General features: G+C 48.2%; 1 protein-coding gene across 7 annotated transcripts in view; it reads left to right on the top strand.

Annotated features, from left to right (window-relative positions):
• KCNAB2 (potassium voltage-gated channel subfamily A regulatory beta subunit 2) overlaps positions 1 to 20196 on the top strand; it is a 100394-nt gene that overhangs the window by 59601 nt on the left and 20597 nt on the right. For 5 of the 7 annotated variants that reach the window (XM_033156568.1, XM_033156570.1, XM_033156569.1 and 2 more), the window contains exons 3-5: positions 15612 to 15655; positions 18212 to 18249; positions 19520 to 19599. In XM_033156568.1, the coding sequence (XP_033012459.1) occupies positions 15612 to 15655; positions 18212 to 18249; positions 19520 to 19599 (162 nt within the window). Of the gene's footprint in view, positions 1 to 8014; positions 8405 to 15611; positions 15656 to 18211; positions 18250 to 19519; positions 19600 to 20196 lie in introns of those variants that run through there. The other 2 variants (XM_033156566.1, XM_033156567.1) reach the window with 2 other exon arrangements.

Genomic DNA, 20196 nt, shown 5'->3' with positions numbered 1-20196 from the left:
TGGCTCCTGTGGCTCATCCTGGTTCTGATCCCACCTCCGAAATGGCAGTCCTTGTTTTTTGAAAGGGCATTGCTTTCCTCCTCTGCCCACCCCTCCAGCCACACACTTCCTGAGAGCAGGATCTTTAATGAAGAGGCAGGAGCCCCAAATGCCAAGCGCTTGCTGTGATGCTAAGTTATTCAAAGCCCTGCTGCCTTTTCCACCCTTGGGCGCCTGCGTCTGGGGAGAATTGTTCAGCAACCCACCATCCCGCAGGCAAGGGCTGGCAATTTCCCTCCGCCCCAGGCCTTGTATGAGAGAAACCTGAGAGCCAAGATGCCCCGTCGAGCTGGCAGATCGACTCGGAGGGCGGGAGCAGCTGGCATCCCATGAATATTGCATGCCCTTCCCTGCCCTGGCGCAGAGGGACCATGAATATTTCAAGTGGCTCTGTTTATTAGTTTTGACGGATCGAAGGATGTTTGGGAGAGTGTCTGGTTACGCTCGCCTAATAAGCGTTGATATATTATTAATCTCTCCTGAGGCCTGCGAAGTCAGGCGGGGAGCTGGAAGTTCGTCAGGACCACCAAAACCTTAAAAAAAGGTGATAAACTAAAAACCACATTAAAACACATGCCAACAGCCTACTTGTCTGGTGAGATGCTGGATTCTACAGGCAACAGTATGCAATTGTAGGCTCCTAGAAGATGCTCCCAAAGACAGCAAGCTGTCTTCCACTGTGTCAGGGCACTGGTCCATCTAGCCCAGTGTTGTCGACATTGACTGGCAGCGGCTTTCCTGGGTTCCAGGCAGGGAACGTTCCCACTGAGCCATGGCACTTCCTGAAGCAAGGGCACACCCCCATACCCCACAAAGAAAGCTGGACTTAATTTGCGCAGAGCCTTCGAAGTGCACGCTGGGTTTTGGAAAACGGTAAAAGCAAGAGATGCGGTTCTGTTCAAAGATTAGAAATCCTTGCCGGAGAGCTTAATTTAAACCCCACAAATGAAAACAAAATCCAAATGAGGGAAATGGATGGGGTTAAGGGAAGCAATTTCCCACTGATGAATTTCAATGGCTGAATCCGCTGCCGTCAACCCTGGGTGTGTTATAGGCATGGTGCCGGATGAGCTCAAATGCTTGCGTTTCTGCTCCCACGGAAAAGAACCAGTTGCGTAAAAGAGTTACGTTTCTTCCTGAGACTATAGAAAGGAAAGAGGTGCCATATTTTCCTTGTATAAGACGCCCCCATATATAAGACGACCCCTATTTTTTTAAACCCCAAATTAAGAAATTAAGTTGGTTAGCTTTTGGGGGGGTCACTTCCGCCAATCGCTCACCTGCCTGCCCGCCACTGCCCATCGCTTGTCACAGCCACTGCCAATCACACACCTCACCACAGCCACCAATTGTCTGCCCGCTCACCGCCATCCACCAGCCCACCCGCCCACTTGCCGCAGCTACCAGTCACCTGCCCACCTCAGCATAGCCGCCAATCGCCTGCCCAATTGCCACAGTCACAGCCAATCGCCAGCAGGCCTTGCCGCAGCCACCAATCACACGCCCGATCGCTGCTGCCAGTCTTCTGCTTGCTGCTGCCATTAATCGCACGTCCCCCCTCTGCATTCACTATCCGTGTATAAGACGACACCCAATTTTTCCCTAATTGTTTTAAGCAAAAAGCATCATCTTATACATGGGGAAATATGGTAATCTGTGGGGAAGAGGGGTGGGTATGGGTGTTTTAACTTGATTTGTAGTAAAAGGTAAAGGACCCCTGGACAGTTAAGACAGTCAAAGGCTACTATGGGGTGCTGCACTCATCTCACTTCCGGCTGAGGGAGCCAGCATTTGTCCACAGACAGCTTTCTGGGTCCTGTGGACAGCATGACTAAATGACTTCTGGCACAGCGGGACACCGCAACGAGTGCCAGAGCACACGGAAACGCTGTTTACCTTTCTGCCGCAGCAGTACCTATTTACGTACTTGCTGTGGTGTGCTTTCGAACTGCTAGGTTGTCAGAAGGTGGGACAGAGCAATGGGAGCTCACACCATTGCGCAGATTCAACCCACCATCCTTCTGATCAACAAGCCCTCAAGAGGCTCGTTTAACATGGAGAAGGTCTGAATCCAGCAAATCACTCTTGGGAGAGGTATCAGATAAGAGCTCCCTTTTCTCCTGTCTCCCTATTCCCCCAATCTGCAACACCTCACCTTCCATCCAGGAAAATTATGCTGCGTCTGATTTTAAAGGTCTACAGATAGCTCACCTTATTTCACTGCCTTGGATTGGGTAATACATTAACCACAAAGCTTCCAGCTACATGAATTAACTGCCTGTTGCACTCTTACTGGCTAGCTAAAGGAAGACATATGCGGTTCTGGAAGTTGCACAGGATCAGGCCTTGAAGGTTCTCCAAGGGAAAGGAGTTCCAGAGTTGAGAGGCAGCCACTTAGAACACTTCTTTGCTGTCCTACCTCAGCCCTTAGATGGGAGAGTCCACATAGTGATTACAACCAGATGGGGAATTCAGCACCACGAACAGCTCCACATGGCACTACAGCAGGGGTAGGCAACCTAAGGCCCGTGGGCCAGATGCGGCCCAATCGCCTTCTCAATCTGGCCCACATCTGGTCCCGGAATGTGTCCCCCTTTTTTTAATAACAGCAAGGACTTTTATTGAACTACATCTAGATACATCTCTGGGTTATTTGTGGGGCCTGCCTGGTGTTTTTACATGAGTAGAATGTGTGCTTTTATTTAAAATGCATCTCGGGGTTATTTGTGGGGCATAGGAATTTGTTCATTTTTTCCTCCAAAATATAGTCTGGCCCACCATATGGTCTGAGGGACAGTGGACCCAGCCCACAGCTGAAAAAGGTTGCTGACCCCTGCACTAGAGAGATCTTTGAATGTTGATACAGCACCAGACAAACTTTAGGAGATTTTAACAGGCCACAGCTTAGTCTGGTTGGCCAGCTTCATCTCTGCTGCAAGAAACCCAGTTGTTAAAAGTTTTGCCAACCATTGGCTCCCAACAGAATCAGGAAGACTGTGGCTCTGTTGTGATGTCCAGGCTAGAGCCTTCAAACTCTTAAGGATGGCAACACAATTTCCCCAGAGTGGAAAAGTGGTGGCAAGGTGAGCTCCCCGTGCACTGCACATTCTGGGGAAATGAGGTCATCCAGGGTTGGAAATGGATCTGTCATCTCAGTGTCAGAGGCAGGAGTGGACTGAAGTTAGAGGGGCAGTACTCAGTTCCCCCTAATGGTGCCAGTCTCTATTGTGCTCAAGTATGGCCTTGTCTAGACCAGCGTTTTACAATGTTGGGGCCCCTCGGGCACCTTAGCCAATGGTCAGGAATGAGGCACACTAAGTTCAGCAGCTTCTAGAGGGAGCTTGATTGATCACCTCTGCTCTAGATGATTCATTTGCCAGGGAGATCCCCATGGCAAATATTACACAGAAACACATTCATTGGTTGGACTACTTGAAGTAAGGTGCTGGGCAAATCCTGCCTTCTTGCTTCTCTCTGTATCTCCATATAATCGAAGGCTAAAGGTTTTGCTTTTTTGTTTTTTCCTTCCTCAACTTTTCCTTGGAAACAGACGTAGCGTCTGGAACAGAGTTGATCAACCTAGGGCCTTCCAGAGATTGTTGGACTACAGCGTCCAATGGTTACCACCTCCCTCCTCCTTTTGAGCAATAATAATTATTATTATTAGGAAGTTTTTAATGTGTTTGTATTTGTTTTTTGTTGGTTTCCGCCCAGAGTGGCTGGGGAAATCCCGCCAGATGGGCGGGGTACAAATAATAAATATTATTATTATTATTATTAACCCGCACTTCCACACAAACCACCAGTTTGCAGCCACCACCCACTCCTCTTATTCATACCCTGTCATGCCCCTGCCTTCATCTTCAACCCTTTGCTGATGTCATGCAAATCCAGGATTGTTAAAGAGGCACTACAGTTCCTCCAATGAGGGTTGTGTGGTGGCAGACCGACACACACACATATGGGGAGATAGATAGATAGATAGATAGATAGATAGATCCTGTCTTTCCTTTGCTCCAGACCAGCTAGTTTTCGAATCCATGGGCTATTTTCCCCTGCCACTGTTTGCCCCAGAGATCCAAAGAGCAGCTGTTCCATTTCACAACTGTCTCACCTACAAGCCTGCAGGATCACCATTCCTTCTTCTTTCAGGAGCATGGAGGTCTTTGTGGATTTTGTGTTTTTTGTGTTTTTTAAGAGTTTCCCCAAATTGAATTGAGTGCTGCAATCAGGAGCTGAAGTAAATCTGGATTACGTTGGCTGCATGGATTAAGGAGCTTGCAAGCAGAAGGCAGGAAACGCCAGGCGTTCGGTGATCACTGAATCTTATAAAAAAATGGTTAATGAATCGGTGTTGGAAGAAGGTGGTGTGGGCTTAGGAGAGATCAGAGATGCTGAGATGGCGTCTCTGACCCTAGAATCAGAGTGTGCTGGACTCACCTGGCTAGTTTGGCGTGCCAGGCTAGGACTTGGGTAACCAGGGTTCAAATCCCCACTCATCCATGGATGTCTCACCAGATGACTTTGGGCCAATCACAGCCTCTCAACTTAACCTACCTCACAGGATCATTGTGACGATTAAATGGCAATGGGGAGAACCACGTATATGCCACCTTGAGCTCCTTCGAGGGAAAGGTGGGGTGTAAATGCAATAGATGGAATGAAAAACATGCAGCATTGACTAACTTTTTCAGGACCGAAAAGCCTGGGTGAAACCTTGTTGGGGAGAATTCAATAAAGACAAGGAGAAAAACAGAAGGGGCGGGTTCTTCAAATGCCTCCTTCCTTCTTCCCCTCTCCTGCCCCATCATTCCTTCTCAGGGAAGAGCCAAGGCACCAGAATAAACTCTGTGTGTCAGCTCATGCCCTGGAGGCAGAGCAGGGCAGGAGCAACTTGCCGTGTGCTAATTCATCCTTGTGTGGGCGTTGCGCATGGCAGGCGCAGAGCGCTGCTTAACAGCGCAGAGAAATGTCCCTCTGCAGCAGAGATCCCAATGCACAGAGGTTCGTTTTGCTAAGCAAGGCAATCTTTCCCCCCTTGCTTCTCCCTTGATGCCTTTGCCTTCGACAATGCACCCCTTTGGGGCTCTTTGCCTTCTCCGGAATGCTAGATGGGTTCCTCATGCTGCACCCAGCAGCAACAAAGCACGTCCACGTCCGGGCATCCCTTAATAATAATGGGCTCCCTCTCAAAGAGGAGCCAAAGGCCCCTGCTGCAGAGTGCAGACCTTTCTGTGACAAAAAGAGGGGGGCAGTGCCTTGTTTGCGGGGGGGTGCCATTAGGGCAGAGGCATAGTTTCAGCGCCATGTTGACAACCCCCTGGTCCAGCACAAGCCTTGCATGAGAGGGGTACCAGGATTTGTCTCTTGCTAGTCAGGCTGGTGGCTCTCTGGAGACTAAGGAAGGCTGTTTCCAGCATAGACAGTCCTTTGTAGGTGGAACGTTCCTCTTGAGTTGACACCATCATTAAAGATCATTGATGCCATGGGACTCCAGGTTATGCCAGAGGCATAAGAACATTGGAAGGATCAGGCCGATGGCACATCTAGTCTTGCATCCTGCTTTCACAGTGGCCAACCAAATGCCCCAATGGGAAACCTGCAAGCAGAACCCAAGCACAAAAGGACTCTCCCCTCTCATGGCTTCCAGCAACTGGCATTCAGAAACATTACTGCCTCCAGCCATGGAGGCAGAGCACAGCCATCATGGCTAGTAGCCATTGATATCATTATCCTCCTCTATGAATTTGTCCAATCCCCTTTATAGGCATTTAAGCCGGTGGCCGCATTGCCTCCTGCAGGAGCGAGTTCCATAGTCTAACTATGGAACAGATTGTGTCCAGTGTTACTCCTACGCAGAGTAGAACCATTGAGATTAAAGGTTGTGATCCACTTTGGCCCATTAATTTCAGTGGGTCTACTCTGAGTAACGCGTCGTTGAATACAAATCCACGAGCTATATTCAACTAACCTTTGCTCAGAGTAGACCCATTGAAATGAACGGACCCGATCTAATCGTGCCCATTAATTTTAATGCGTCTGCACTGAGTAAAAGTTAGTGGACTTCAACCCAACATCACCACTTTGGATATTTCTTGTGAGGGATTTCCCTGCATGCAGAATGCCCCAGATTGTACTCCCAGGATCTTCAGGTAGGGCCAGGGGAAATGGGTTTGAAAACCTGGAGGAGGTTTGTCAGTGCAGACCAGGGACAAGAAACTTGCAGCCTTCCAGGTGTTGCTGGACCAAAATGCCCCACCCCCACCCCTTGCCATTGGCTGGGGCTGATGGGAAATGGAGTCCCAGCTGCATCTGAAGGTCTGCAGGTTCCTTTGTCCTGGTAAAGACCATCCTCTGCTAGGTGAGTCAATGGAACCTTTCCCACTCACACGTGACCTCCAGCTTTAAGATTAGTTGTGCCTGAGTTTTGTGTCCTTTTCCTCCCTCCCAATCCTTTTTTTCTTTTTGTGTTGCATCTTTTAAATTATACGCCTTAGGGCACAGGCTGTCTTCCTCTTCAGAGCCATTTGGGTGCCTTTTTCTTACTGAACCATGGGATTAAAAAAAAAAGTGCTTTAAATAAATGCGTAGAAGCCAGCAGGGCAGAGTCAGCAAATAAAAGCCCACCACCCCACCGTCCCTCACCAAATCCAAAAGGAACGTGCCTAAGAGGCAACCAGGTCATCCTTCCCTGCTGTAGCTGGGGGAGCAGGGCTGGGGTGAGGGCAAGCAGGCCATTTTTCATGAAACAAATTCTTTCAGGTGTGGGCAGAAAGCAGCCTGCGATAGTGGAAGGGATGCAGCTCCTGAAAGCATCTGCTTTGCATGCAGAAGGTTCAGTCCCTGGCATCTCCAGCCTGAGCTGGGTCTGTCCTTTGTTTGAAACCCTGGAGAGCTGCTGCCAGCCAGTGCAGACACAGCTGAGCTGGGTGCACCAGTTGGTTTGACTCAGAATAAGGCAGCTCTTCCTCTGTCCTGCTTCGAAGCCCTAACAGATGGTTCGCATTGGATTCTCCCCTGGGGCTGGTGAAATATTCGAACTCTCTTCCTTTCCCCTTTTCTTGTCGATCCTGCGGGAAGGAGGCTGCTTGGGAAAGGATGGGATCTCCCTTGGCTTTGTGGCTAAATTTAGTTTCCCGTCATCATCCCTCTGCAAGCCTCGGGGGAGAGCGGGGGTGAGGGAGGCAAGGGAGCAGATGGGAGGGTTGGCTGCGGGGCTAGGGTGTCTGGGGGGGGTGGGGGGAGGCTTTCACCATCAGATGGCAGAAGCCGGAGCTGTGAGGAAGCCGTAGCAGCAGCAGCAGCAGCAGCAGCCACCGCGCCTGGGCAAGACACTGGAGCACTGGCTCCAGATTAAAAGTCTTCTTTGTCCCTTTGTTGTCCACCAATTGCCAAGCTCGGCTCTCCTCGTGCACTTCGCTGGCTGCTCAGCAGACTCCAGAGTCTCAGCCGGAGCGGAGGAACCACAGTGGGCTTTGTGGCTCCCAAAATCCAGCACCGTGTCTGATGAGTGAATGAACTGGCTCAGGGATCTGAGCGAAGGCAGGCAAGACTCCTCCCTCCCTCCCTCCCTCCCTATCATCATCCTCATCATCCTCATCATCAGTGTCCTTCCCCCTGCTACCTCCCTCCATTCTGAATCAGGATGATTCTCATGAGAGATTTGCTCCTCCTGGATCCATCTGAGTCTCAGTGACGCAGCTCCTCAGTCCCCCCCCTGAGAGTCACAGTGCGGGAATCACCCTCCAAGGAGATGACGGCTGCAGCTCCCAAATTAAATTGAAATCCAGCGCCGGGGATCCCTCGCCCACAGAAGCACCCTAGGGAGATGTCCAAAGTCGCCACACTGCCAGACTGAGGAACTGGGTCAGAAGGAAAAGGGGGGTGGCTGCTATTTGGAAGGGCGGTCAACTTGGACCCCTTGTTTTTTGCCACTCGTGGATGGGGTAACAAGCCCATTGGGGTTATTTTTTTTCTGGGTTTTTTTTGTTCCGGGAGAGCATCCTTGCAGCTGCATCAGGAGAATCCAGGTCTTGGGGAGAAGGTTTCTGTGGGAGACTTTCCTCCTCCTTTGACATATCCCGGAGAACAGGTGACACAGCGTCAGGGGAGACCAGGACAACCTCTAGGTTGGGGAGGCGACACCAGAAGCAGGCAGGATGCAAGTGTCCTTCGTCTGCTCGGACCACAACATCAAGAACCGGAGCGCGGAGGACCGGCTCAACCGCCAGAATGCCAACAGCCCCAGCACGCGGGGTCGGTTCCGGGCAGTGGCGATGGTGGCCCGGAGCTTGGGGCACCTCTCCGCGCACAACGCCCCGTCGTCCAGTGACTCCAGTGTGAAGCAGACTGGCATGAAATACAGGTATGGGGAGGGTGGGCGAAGCGCCGTACGTCCGGGAAGAGTTTGGGGACCGGTCGCTGTGCAGGGAGCAGAACCCAAATTCTGGAGACTCCCGGAGCCAAACTATTGTGTCATTGCTCCATCCAACTCTGCATTGCTTGTACTGACCAACAGCGGCTCTCCAAAGGTTTTTCCAGCAAGGAATCTTTCCCAGCCTTACCTGGTTCTGAATGAAGTGCTGAATTAAATATCTAGCACAATATTGCCTGCACTGACTCGCAGCAGCTCTCCCGAGTTTCAAGCAGGGAGTCTCTCCCAGCCTTACCTGGATATGCCATTGGGGATTGAACCTGAGACCTTTGGTCTGCAAGACAGATGCTCTACCACTGAGCTACAGTAGCAGTTCCCCAAAGCACACACTTTTAAAAGCAGGCTTACAACTGGCCAGCCATTGTCTGGATATGACAAAAGAAGCAGGTTGGAGTGAGTCCAACCCTTTCTTCCCTATACACGTGCTGGTTTGCCCCTAAAATTGCATATATTTTTTCAGGTACCGGCTTCAGAGGCAAAGAGCAGCTTTCAGTGGGGATGTTACGGGGGGAAAGGGTTAAAACCAATGCCCACCACATCACTGTTCCAGTTTGGCAGCCCTAGGGCTGCTTTGGCTATTAGAAAGCATGGGTGGGAGGGGAGACAGTGTCCAGTTGTAATTATTATTGTTTTTAAAGGCAAAGATGTAATGGCGCCTGTAGATTGTTTTTCGGCTGTTGCCAAAAAGGCTGCGAAGGTAGGCTGAGGAAATGCCAGAAACTGTATTTTGGTATGAAGCCTATTATTCATTGGGACATTGGAAGCTGCTTTCTACCGAGTGAGACCATGGGTCCATCTAGCTCAGTACTGTCTGCACGGGCTAGCAGCAGCTTCCCAGGGTTTCAGGATCTCAGTCCTTACTGGAGATGCTGGGGACTGAATCTGCATGCAAACCAGGTGCTCTGCCACTGAACTTATCTACAAATCTACTGAGGCCAATGCTGTCCGCATTGACTAGCAGGGTTTCAGAGAAGTGCCTTTCCCAGCCCAGCTTGGAGACACCATTGGGGATTTAACCTGGGGCCTTCTGCATGCAGAGCAGGTGCTCTGCTACTAAGATACAGCTCAGCATGTTGGTAATGACTGGTGAAAACTTAACAGAGAACCAACAAACAAGGCAACAGAGTGAAAGCAACATATCAGTTCTAGATGTATTTGTTTCGATGTTACTTCTTCAGCAAAGTCATAGGTAACTGAAATTTTAGACCCTTCACTGTTCCTCGAAATATCTTCCACCATATGAGAAGGGTCTAAAATGGATGGATGGATGGATGGATGGATGGATGGATGGATGGATAAATAAATAGGATAGATCCATTCTACAGAATTTAACTTTGGTTGCAGAATTTTATTTTGGCTGCAGAATTTAACTTTAATTTATTTGTGGGCTCCTTCCCCACCCATCCCTCTCCTTGCCTTCTGTTGCCTCTGGATAGGCAGTGATCTGGACAGAAGTATAGTTGAAGCAGCCTGGAACTACTGTACATTAGGGTTTTTGTTTGTTTGTTTGTTTGTTTGTTTTTCCTGCTGCTGAATCACATTTAATGAGTGGAGAGCAGGTGATAGGCTGCCCAATCTGCTCCTTACCTAATCTGCACCAATCAGCCGAGAGTGGAGTTGTTCTTTGAGTTCATGCAGAAGTCAGGGAGAGAGAGTGAGGAGGGCAAGGATGCATTTGACCCTGAAAGGTGGGGGGGGAGCATTATCCATACCTGATTAAAACACCCACTGAAAAACTTGTAGTGTTTTTTAAACTTTCTGAGGATATCATTTGTTTCTTCCTGGTTGCCTGGTGACCCTGAACAAATTGCAAATGCTATTATTCTGGTTCCATTTCATTAAAAAGAAAATACGTTTACAACCTGTAAAAACATGAGGAATGTAACTCAAAGAAAACTGGCTGAAATGAGGAGTTTCATCAGGTAGTCCCTGCATTAATAGTCAGTGGGTTTTCATCAAAGCGGGGAGGGTGAACAACCTTGCAACTTTGCTGGATTTCTACAACGGCAAAAGAGAACGTTGAAGAAATGCTATGGGTACCACCACAACCACACACACACAAAAATGTCATAGACAGGTGAAAACGTCACTTGAAAGGGAAATATTTAAACTGCTGAATCTCGGCCAATTTCCCATCTCCTTGTTTGAAAATTTGGCCTCTTTAGAATACTTGCCTGCCATTACAGCTCATGTGCAAAGTGACATATAACATGGTAACAAACCTTCATCCTATTGTGATGGACAGGTTCAGGCTTTGGAATCCAAGAACTGTAGAGTTGGGAGGGATCCTAAGGGTCATCTAGCCCCACCCCCTACAACACAGGAATCACAGTGGAATAATCCCTGGAAAATGGCCACCCAACCTCTGCTCAAAAAACCCCGACTGAAAAGCTCCCATCACCTTCCAAGGGAGTCCGTTCCACTGTCAAACGGCTCCTACTGTCACAAAGTTCTTCCTAACATTTAGCTGGGGTTCACCCAGACTTCCTTTTCAGCCTTGCTTTCCAGGGTTTGAAGCTCCATACCCAAGCGTTGTGTTTGGTTTCTCTTGTTCCGGGTGTTTTCCCCAGGAAAACCCATGTTTGGGACCTGAGTCAGAGCAAATAGCAGTCCGTGGAAAACCCAGTTGCTGTTTGCTCTGATTCAGCTGTAAAATGCAGCTTTTCCCAGGGAAAGCACTGGGTCAAACAAACAGACGGAGCTTTAAAGTGCCTAGAAATGCAGCTCAGAAGGAAGTGTGGATGAGCTCAGAATCTCCTTTTCATTTGAATCTACCGTATTTTCCAGCATATAAGACGACTGGGCATATAAGACGACCCCCCAACTTTTCCAGTTAAAATACAGAGTTTGAGATATACTCGACCGCAGATTCTCCACCCGGCGTATAAGACAACCCCCGACTTTTGAGATTTTCCTGGATTAAAAAGTAGTCTTATACTGTACACCAGAATATACAGTATTTGTTTGGGTCCCCTCTGCAGCAGCAGAAAACATGCTTGCGATTGTGTTAGGACCAAACCAGTTCTGTGCATTAAACACACATTTGTTGTTTTAGCTGTAAAGATTGTTTGGGTAATGGGGGGGGGGTTGTTCATTTGTGTGTCCCTAAACACAGGACACGTGGACGAAATCTGCTGCCCTCCTTTGCGTTACCTCTGTTGCTTTAATTTTCACCACCTTCACTACTGTGGCTCCGATACCCAAACTAAGCAGGTTTGGAGGGGGCAGGGAAAACTTCAAGCAGTGGGGAGGTAAGGTTTTGTTCCAGCTACCCCCTTCATTCACAAACCCACCGGCTCTTTGCAAGCAAACCAGCAAGTTTGTGTTTAACAAGTTTGTGTTTAACGTTTGGTCCTTTGCAAACGCAGAATTCCGTAGCAGCAGCCAGAATGGTTTTTACATAGTTCTGTAAGAAAAGGGATCCTCCTTCATGAATTGGGGTAGCCAGTACAACGCCAGGAAACAGTTTTTGCATTAGCCTTATAAAGGGCAGATCCACGCCATACATTTCAAACACACCCAATGAATGCACATTGAAAGCGCATAACTTCCCCCAAGCAATTCTGGGAACTATAGTTTATTAAGGGTGCTGGGAACTGTAGCTCTGCGAGGGGGTGACTACAGTCCCCAGGATTCCTTAGGGGAAGCTATGCATTTTAAATGTGCTTTGGATGTCCTCTAAATGTATGCTGCGGAACTGTCCTTACAAGCCAGAATTCCTTCTCTCTGTAAGTTTCAGCTGCTCAGCTTGTCTGATGACAGTAAAAGAAGCTACGTTGCACTATTTGCTATTGTTTTAGATGTGCCACAGCCTTGACCAGAGAGTCTTTTTCATAGCCAAAGACCCTGACATTCCCTCTTACGGACTTCCCATTCCCAGCATGTTTTCCCATGCCAATATTAACTGCCATCACACTATGGGTGGCTAATATTCCTCGGTGATTAGATCCTGGGCATGGCACTCTTGAAATCAGTAACTGTGAGGGTGGGGTGCAGGATTGCTTTGAAATGCTTTTTGGTGCTTTAAACGGTTTCGGATGCTCTAAATGGCTTTGGAATATTTTAGGCAGTTTTTAAATGTTTTAAATGCAGCATACTTCTGTTTTAAATTGTATTGTCTTGACGCCGGCCACGTCAATAAAATAAAATGGCCTTCATAAGGAGATAGTTCTGTGGTCCGTTTAGCAACGTTGTCTCCTTGAATCAGCCGTTTCCTTGCTCGGTTCACTGGCTGTAGTTAATCCGCCTGTTAATTGATAGATATCTTTTGAAGGGGCGGGAGCTCTGGAAGGGAGGACCGTAGCTTAATGCTAGAGAGCCTGCCTTGCATGCAGAAGGTCTCAGGTTCAATCCCCATTATCTCCAAGTTGCCTGAGCCCAAGGAGAGCTGCTCCCAGTCAGTGTAAACAATAGAGTTAGATTGACCAAGGCTCTGACTCAGTATAACTTACTGGGTTCCTAAAAGCAGGCAACAAGGAAGGAAGGGCAGAGAGTCTTTGCAGGTCTTCAAGATACAACGTCTTCAGCCTCAAGACCTCTCGCTCAAGCCTTCAGCCACTGATCTCGGGGAACCCCACCTAGATATCATAACCTTCATGGTGTTTTTTCCCACCCATGGCCATCTGCTCCTAGTGACTTGCCCACTGTAATTGACACCACGAGGACTTTCTTATAGGACATATTTGCACCCTGCATTTAAAGCACCATGATAGTACCTTTTTATTTTTTATTATTTTCACAAGGCTTATGCACAAGGCTTGATTGCAAAAACAACCCCAAAAGCGGCTTTATGAAGAGAACAATGCAGTGAAATTATCAGTGGAAACAACTCTTTACAACATTCAAAGAAATCAGCAATATACTAAAATCGGGTTGAAACATACATCAAGGTGGTGGTGTATTGTCATCCTCGCTCATTTATTTGCAGTCAGCTGAACATTTAAACAATAATGATTTTCAAACAACAGACACATAGGCCTCTGAGAACCCATGGCAATTTGTGGAATGGCACTTTTGTTTAAAAAGATGAAATGACTTAAAAGTTAAATGTAATGAAGTAGATATTCGGTGTCTCTGTGGGTGGGGAGACAGGTTGCAAAAAAAAAAAAGCAAAATTCAGCTGCGTATGAATCACTGTTCATAACTGATACATGCTGCAATTTTTTTAAAAAAAGTAGTATTTAAAAAATTGACAATAATTTTTTTTAAAAATGCACATTAATGCAAATGAAAAACACAGTATGAAAATGCGTCACGGTTTATGTACAGTATATGCTGTGTAAGATGGAGCTTGTTTCTTGCTGCTCCAGAGGGCAGGACCCGAAGAATTGGATTCAAATGAGAGGAAAGGAGTTTCCGACTAAACATTAGCATGAACTTTCAGATGGTAAGAAAAGTTCGGCAGTGGAACAGAAGAAGGCGGCAGACTCTCCTTCACTGGAAGTTTTAAACAGAGGTTTGGTGGCCAGCTTGTCAAGGATTCTTTCACTGTGGTTCCTGCATTGCAGCGGGTTGGACTAGATGACACTTGGGTGCCCTTTCCAACTCTACAATTCCATTCTGCAATTCTATATCAGGCGATATGCTGCTTAGCATCATTATTCTGTCGTTTTTCAGTTGCGCTAATGTGCGTTTCTATTAATTGTTTCAATCTGTTGATCTGCATTAAGATGATGATGATGATGATGATGATGGAGATGAGGTCATGGGGGGGGACACCCAGTGTGCACAGGGAAGGGGAAATAGAGCTCTGAGCAAAATGTCGAGTGTGTGGGAAATGGCCTGGTCATGTCGTCTTACGAATAAGAAATTTCTGGACCACCCAGGAACCAAACGTCCTCTTCCTCGCCCCCGCCTCCACCCTGCCCCAGGCTGATGGCTGGCCCTTTCATGTGGAAGGTCAGAAAATGCTGAGAGGCGTTGGAGACGCCACAAAATATTTAGTCTGCGGCTTGCAAAAAGTGACAGACAGCTCAAAGCAATGCATCACACGCAAACACGCACAGAATCTCTCCAAGGGCCCGTGCTGGGTGTTCCTCTGCCAATCAAGCTCTGGTGGCAGCATTTGAAGCTGAGAGAATCCCGTGAAAATCGTTTGTGTGGGGTTATTCATATACGTACCTTTGTAGGATTTATTCTCTAAACGCCAAGCATTATGCATATTATCTCGGCAATCTTTACAGCAACCCTGTATGCTACGTTGGACTCAGTTACCATCACCGTATTACCTTGCTGGGTGTGTGTGGAATGCACTGAATGTTATTACAGTATTATCAATTACTGCATTTCTATTCCACCATTTGCTCAAAGGAGCTCGAGGTGGCATGTATGGCTCTCCCACTCATCGTTTAATCCCCATAGCAACCCTGTGAGGTAGGCCAAGTCCAGGGAGATTCATGGCCAAGTGTGGATTTGAACCCTGGTCTCCTAGGTCGACCTTCTAACTAAGACCCGGGGGGCCGGATCCAGCCCAATCGCCTTCTAAATCCAGCCTGCAGGCGGTCCGGGAATCAGCATGTTTTTACATAAGTAGAATGTGTCATTTTATTTAAAACGCATCTCTGGGTTATTTGTGGGGCATAAGAATTCGTTCTTTTTTCTTCTTCAAAATAAAGTCCGGGCCCCCACAAGGTCTGAGGGACAGTAGACCGGTCCCCTGCTGGAAAAGTTTGCTGACCCCTGCTCTAACCACTACACCACACTGTCTTTCCCAATTGTTGCCTCAAGGTGAACTCGATGTGATGTCAGGAAATCCCTGATTCCCCTGGGAAAGAGTCCAGTTTGGCAAACCCTCCCGTTGCCTTTTCTTAATAATTATTTTGCAAACCAAGAACAGGCCGGGGGAGATCCAAGCCCAGGACTCCTGGTGTCAGCTGTCTAGTTCCACCAGGGATAGGGTCAAACCCATCTGGAGATGGAGGTTTCCTTGTGTCTGATTCTGCATGATTATGAAAGCACCAAATGGTATATTCCCCCCCCTTCCCTTCCCTTGTGTATCTTTTGGGGGAAACACAAAATGCTGATCGGAACTGAAATGACATCTGCTCCTTGTAAGCATCGGTGCGAAGATGCCAATGGCCAGCGTCTATTTCCGACATTTCCATCTGGCTATTAAAAGGTGTTGTTGTTGTTTTTTCAGAAACCTTGGGAAGTCAGGACTCCGAGTTTCCTGCCTCGGGTTAGGTAAGTGGAATTCTTGGGGTTTTCCTTGTAATTCAGCTTGCGGGTGGGGGGGGGTGGAGATTCAGTTTGGTGCATACACAACAAATGCACTCTGTGGAAGATGCAGTGCAGCGCAGCTGTCCGGAGAGAAATTGATTGGCAGAGGGCACCCACATCTCTCTGCATTGCTTTTCCACTTTCAACAGCCATGGCTCCTGTGGCGGAATAATGCCTGGTTCATCATGGGATAACCTATCACTCCCATGTTAGGTAGGTGTTCCCTGGGAGGCGGAGCTAGTTGGCATTCTAAAAGGAGGGGGAACAACCTTGAAAGGCAGTTGGGGGTTTGGCAGTTGGGTGTGGAGGTTAGAAAGAGAAACTGCGAGGTTAGGCTTTGGGGAATGGGAGGAAAGGTCTTTACCATTGCTATGTTGTAACAAAGCTGAATTACATGAGAAGAAGATTTGTAACAGTATTAACCCTGGACATCCATGTTTTCAAGTTACCTCAATAAAGTTAAATGTGCTTAAACGTTCGCTGACTGTGGCAGTGTATCAGTGCCTTAAGAGGTTTGACTAAGAGGAGAGAACAAAGCTTTCCTGTGGAAGAGGAAACCGTTTGCTTATTCTCCTGTCATACTGAGGGCTGGGCAGTGAAGCCAAGTGTGCCACGTAGTTGCCTAAAGTGAAGGCAAACTGCAGTAGGTGGGAACCCTGGGAGGGAGATCCCATAGGTGGCAAGAGGTTTTCGAACGTAAAGCACTGAGGTACCCCAGAGACATCTCCCATATGAACACTTTAGGATTCATTCTAGTCGTCAGTGAAACCTAGGGAGAGACACAGTTGGGGAAGCATCGAAAGGGAGGGATCGGGAACCAGGATCCCTCACAGCTCCCCCCCCCCCAAAAAAAAGAATCCTGGGAGCTGCAGTTTGCTTGGGGTGCTGAGAGTTGTTTGCAGACCCCCCCCCCACCGTGCTGAATCATGCTTTCCTGATGGATTTCATTCCTGGCTTGGGATCCCGATGCCCTCCGCAGCCGCTCTTGCGTTGTCTGTTGTGTTAAGCTGGCCCTGCTCCTGGGAACCAGTTGCTAAGGTAGATGGGCTCAAGCTTGTTCCAGCGTGGCAATTGTTCTGAGCTTCCATTGGAGGTGCCATTCCTGCAGGAAGTGGAATTAAAACTGTCCCGGAGTTTTAACTCCGCAAAGGGTGTGCTTGCAACTCTTCCATACCTATTCCCTGTCTTGGGTGCTGCTCAGCAATTCCTTTCCTGTTTCATTCAAGCTCATTCTGCAGTGATCCTCTTGGTATTAAAAATAAACAGGTTGGAAAATAGGCCGGCCAATCAAGGCAGCCAGACAGACAGCCAGTCAGTCAGTGAGCATCTAGAAAAGGATGTTGCGATTACTAAGACCCAGCATGGGCTTCTCAAAAATAAGTCTCATTTCTTTTTTTGATGGAGTTACAAGCTTGGTGGATCAGGGGAATGCTATGGACGTAATGTATCTTGGTTTCAGTAGGGCTTTTGACAAAGTCCCCCATGATATTCTTGCAGGGAAGCTGGTAAAATGTGGGCTGGATGAGGTAATAATTTGGTGGATTCGGCTGACCAAATCCAGAGTGCTCTGTAATGATTCCTCATCATCCTGGGGGGAAAATGACAGGTGGAGTGCTGCATTGTTGTGGCCTGGGCTTAGATAAAGGAATTGAGAGCATGTTCATTGAATTAGCAGGTGATATCAAGCTGGGAGGGGCAGTTAATGTTGCAGAACAGAACTGGTATTCTGGACATTTAACAGCATGGAGAACCAAATCTGGGACCCCCTTTCGCTTTCCCAGTTTGCCAGGAACAGTAAATCTGCACACGTGCCAGACTTTTGACTCTTGCCCCACAAAGAGGCAGATCAGTCATTCCCAAGTGGAGTGCTTGGTGCATACAAATAAACTTTATAAATCCCCAAAGACTTCTGTGAGCACAGAGCACTCCTCCTTCAATGGACCCCCATCTGGTTGGTGGCACAGTTGCTTCAGGGTTTCATAGTACCCAGTAGGCCAGTGGATGACCAGTTTCTGGGAAGCCTCACAGCAGCAGAGATAAGTTCTTGCCTTCTTCCTCTGCTTGCGAACTTCCCAGAGGTATCTGCTTGCCACTAGGGAAGACAGAACAGTGGACAAGATGCACATATCTTGAAACTCATCCAGTACAGACAGCTGCCTTATACTGAGTCAAGCAATCGATGCATCTAGATCAGTACTGCCTGCACTGACTGGCAGCAACTCAGTCTAGGATTTCAGAGCTCATTCCCAGTCCTACATGGAAATGCCATAGGAGGATTGAACCTGGAGCCTTCTGCATGCAAAGCAAGTGCCCTGCCACTGAGCTGTGACTCAATGAACGGACTCTTTTTCCAGGAGTTCAGTTCCATCCTGCCTTTGTCCTTTATTCAGGGGGTTGGGCTAGATGACCCTCGGGGATCCCTCCCAACTCTGCAATTCTGTGATTCTCCCCAAACCCTTCTTTTCGTTTTTGAAAACCCTTTTGTCTGCCCCTCTCTCTTGCTCTCATTCTCTTTTGTAGGAACATGGGTGACATTTGGAGGACAGATTACAGATGAGGTAAGAATTTGTTCCCTCCCTCGTGTTGGTTTGTTTATTTAGTTTATTTATTTGATTATCTGTTCCTGGGAGGTACCAGTACTCCCCCACCCCAGATCTATTCTCCTGAACTGAAGATGTGAAGTGAGGTGGAAGGAACCCCTAAATTGGGGGAGGGAACTGGTGCCCCCCTCCAGAAGTTGTTGGACTCCAGCTCTCATGAACCCCAGGCATCAAGGATGATGGGACCTAAGTCTAGCAATATCCGGAAGGTCCCAACTGAAACCTTGACAGCAACTTTGTTGTGTTCCCCCCTCCTTAGATCCAACCTAAATTTGCATCTATATGCATAAATTAGCATATCTGAATTGTATGGAAAGATGTTTCATTGGCCTGTGCCATGAGTCCATTAAGGGCCTGGAGACATCCCTCTAAGTGAAAACCTGGCAGTTCAGCAAAAGTAGCATTACTTTTAGTTGTACCCTGAATTTCACACCTCCCCAATGTCCCGGTGCAGTCCACCGGAGCTCAAAAACAATACATCAGAACAGCGAGGCAGTGCTGGGTAGCGGTTAGAGTGCTGGACTAGGATCTAGGAAACTAGGACTCGAATCCATACTCAGCCGTGAAGTCCACTGGGGAACTTTGAGCCAGTGTGGTGTAGTGGTTAAGAGCGGCAGACTCGTAATCTGGTGAACCGGGTTCGCGTCTCCACTCCCCCACATGCAGCTGCTGGGTGACCTTGGGCTAGTCACACTTCTCTGAAGTCTCTCAGCCCCACTCACCTCACAGAGTGTTTGTTGTGGGGGAGGAAGGGAAAGGAGAATGTTAGCCGCTTTGAGACTCCTTCGGGTAGAGAAAAGCGGGATATCAAATCCAAACTGTTCTTCTTCTTCTTCTTCTCAGCCCACCCTACCTCACAGGGTTGTTGTGAGGATATAAGGTGGCAACGTATGCCACCTTGAGGGTGGAAGATAAGTGTGAGCAATAAATATGCACGCTTCGAGAGAGGGAATGCATTTCAAACTCTGCCTGCTGTGAGGAAACGCATTTAAAAATAACCATATAAATGCAAGCTTTGATGTGGATTTAAAAATAAGAATTGCAGATGAGGGCAGAAAGCGGATGGAATAGATACGCCGGTGAGAACACACAGAAGTGGCTGTGTTCTAGAAATAAACGGATGAGCGGTGGGTGCGGGTGGGTGGAGGGGGGCAGCGAAATCCCACCAGTCCTGCACAGACACACAGACACACACACATCCCGGACCTCAGCTCTGCTTCTCTTTCAGATGGCGGAGCAGTTGATGACCTTGGCGTACGACAACGGCATCAATCTCTTCGACACGGCGGAAGTCTATGCTGCAGGGAAGTAGGTGCACCCACCCACCCTTTTTAACACCCCCACCGTGCTTTTCTGAGGACTTTCCCATACATTCTCTCTGTCATCCAACCCACCACGGCCCTGCGAGGTAGGCTAGTCATCCGTGGCAGGTGGGAAGGGGGCTGAGAATAAGAGAGAGCAGTCTGTCTGACGCCACCTGGCGAGTCCGCGGCCATGCCATATTCAACCCCCAACCCCATCCCAGAGAGCCATTGCAAGCACCCCTACCCCCACCTGAGACTCCTCAAAAACAAATAGTCCTTGCTGCTACTGTTTCTCAGCTTCCGGTGTGATTGGATCAGTCAGTTTTGCAGAGCACCAAGGAAGGCTGCCTGTTTTTTCCCCCGCCCATGAGTCCGTTTACAGAGCTTCCTCCTTCTAATCACATGGCCAACTTAGAACAGGGATTCACGCAGAGACATTGTGGGGGAGCTCCTCTGAAAGCAGGTAACTTTATCTGTTGGCACTCCAAAAATAAAACTTTGAAGGTCTAAGAGTAAAATGCATCTCCAATTTCAGTTCAGAAAGTAAAAAATAAAATAAAAAATGAGGGAATACTACCGTAGCTTAAGCCCTGATTATTAT

The sequence above is a fragment of the Lacerta agilis genome, chromosome 8 (assembly GCF_009819535.1).
Source record: "Lacerta agilis isolate rLacAgi1 chromosome 8, rLacAgi1.pri, whole genome shotgun sequence".
NCBI classification, from domain to species: Eukaryota; Metazoa; Chordata; class Lepidosauria; order Squamata; family Lacertidae; genus Lacerta; species Lacerta agilis.
This window is presented reverse-complemented; position numbering and strand designations above follow the sequence as displayed.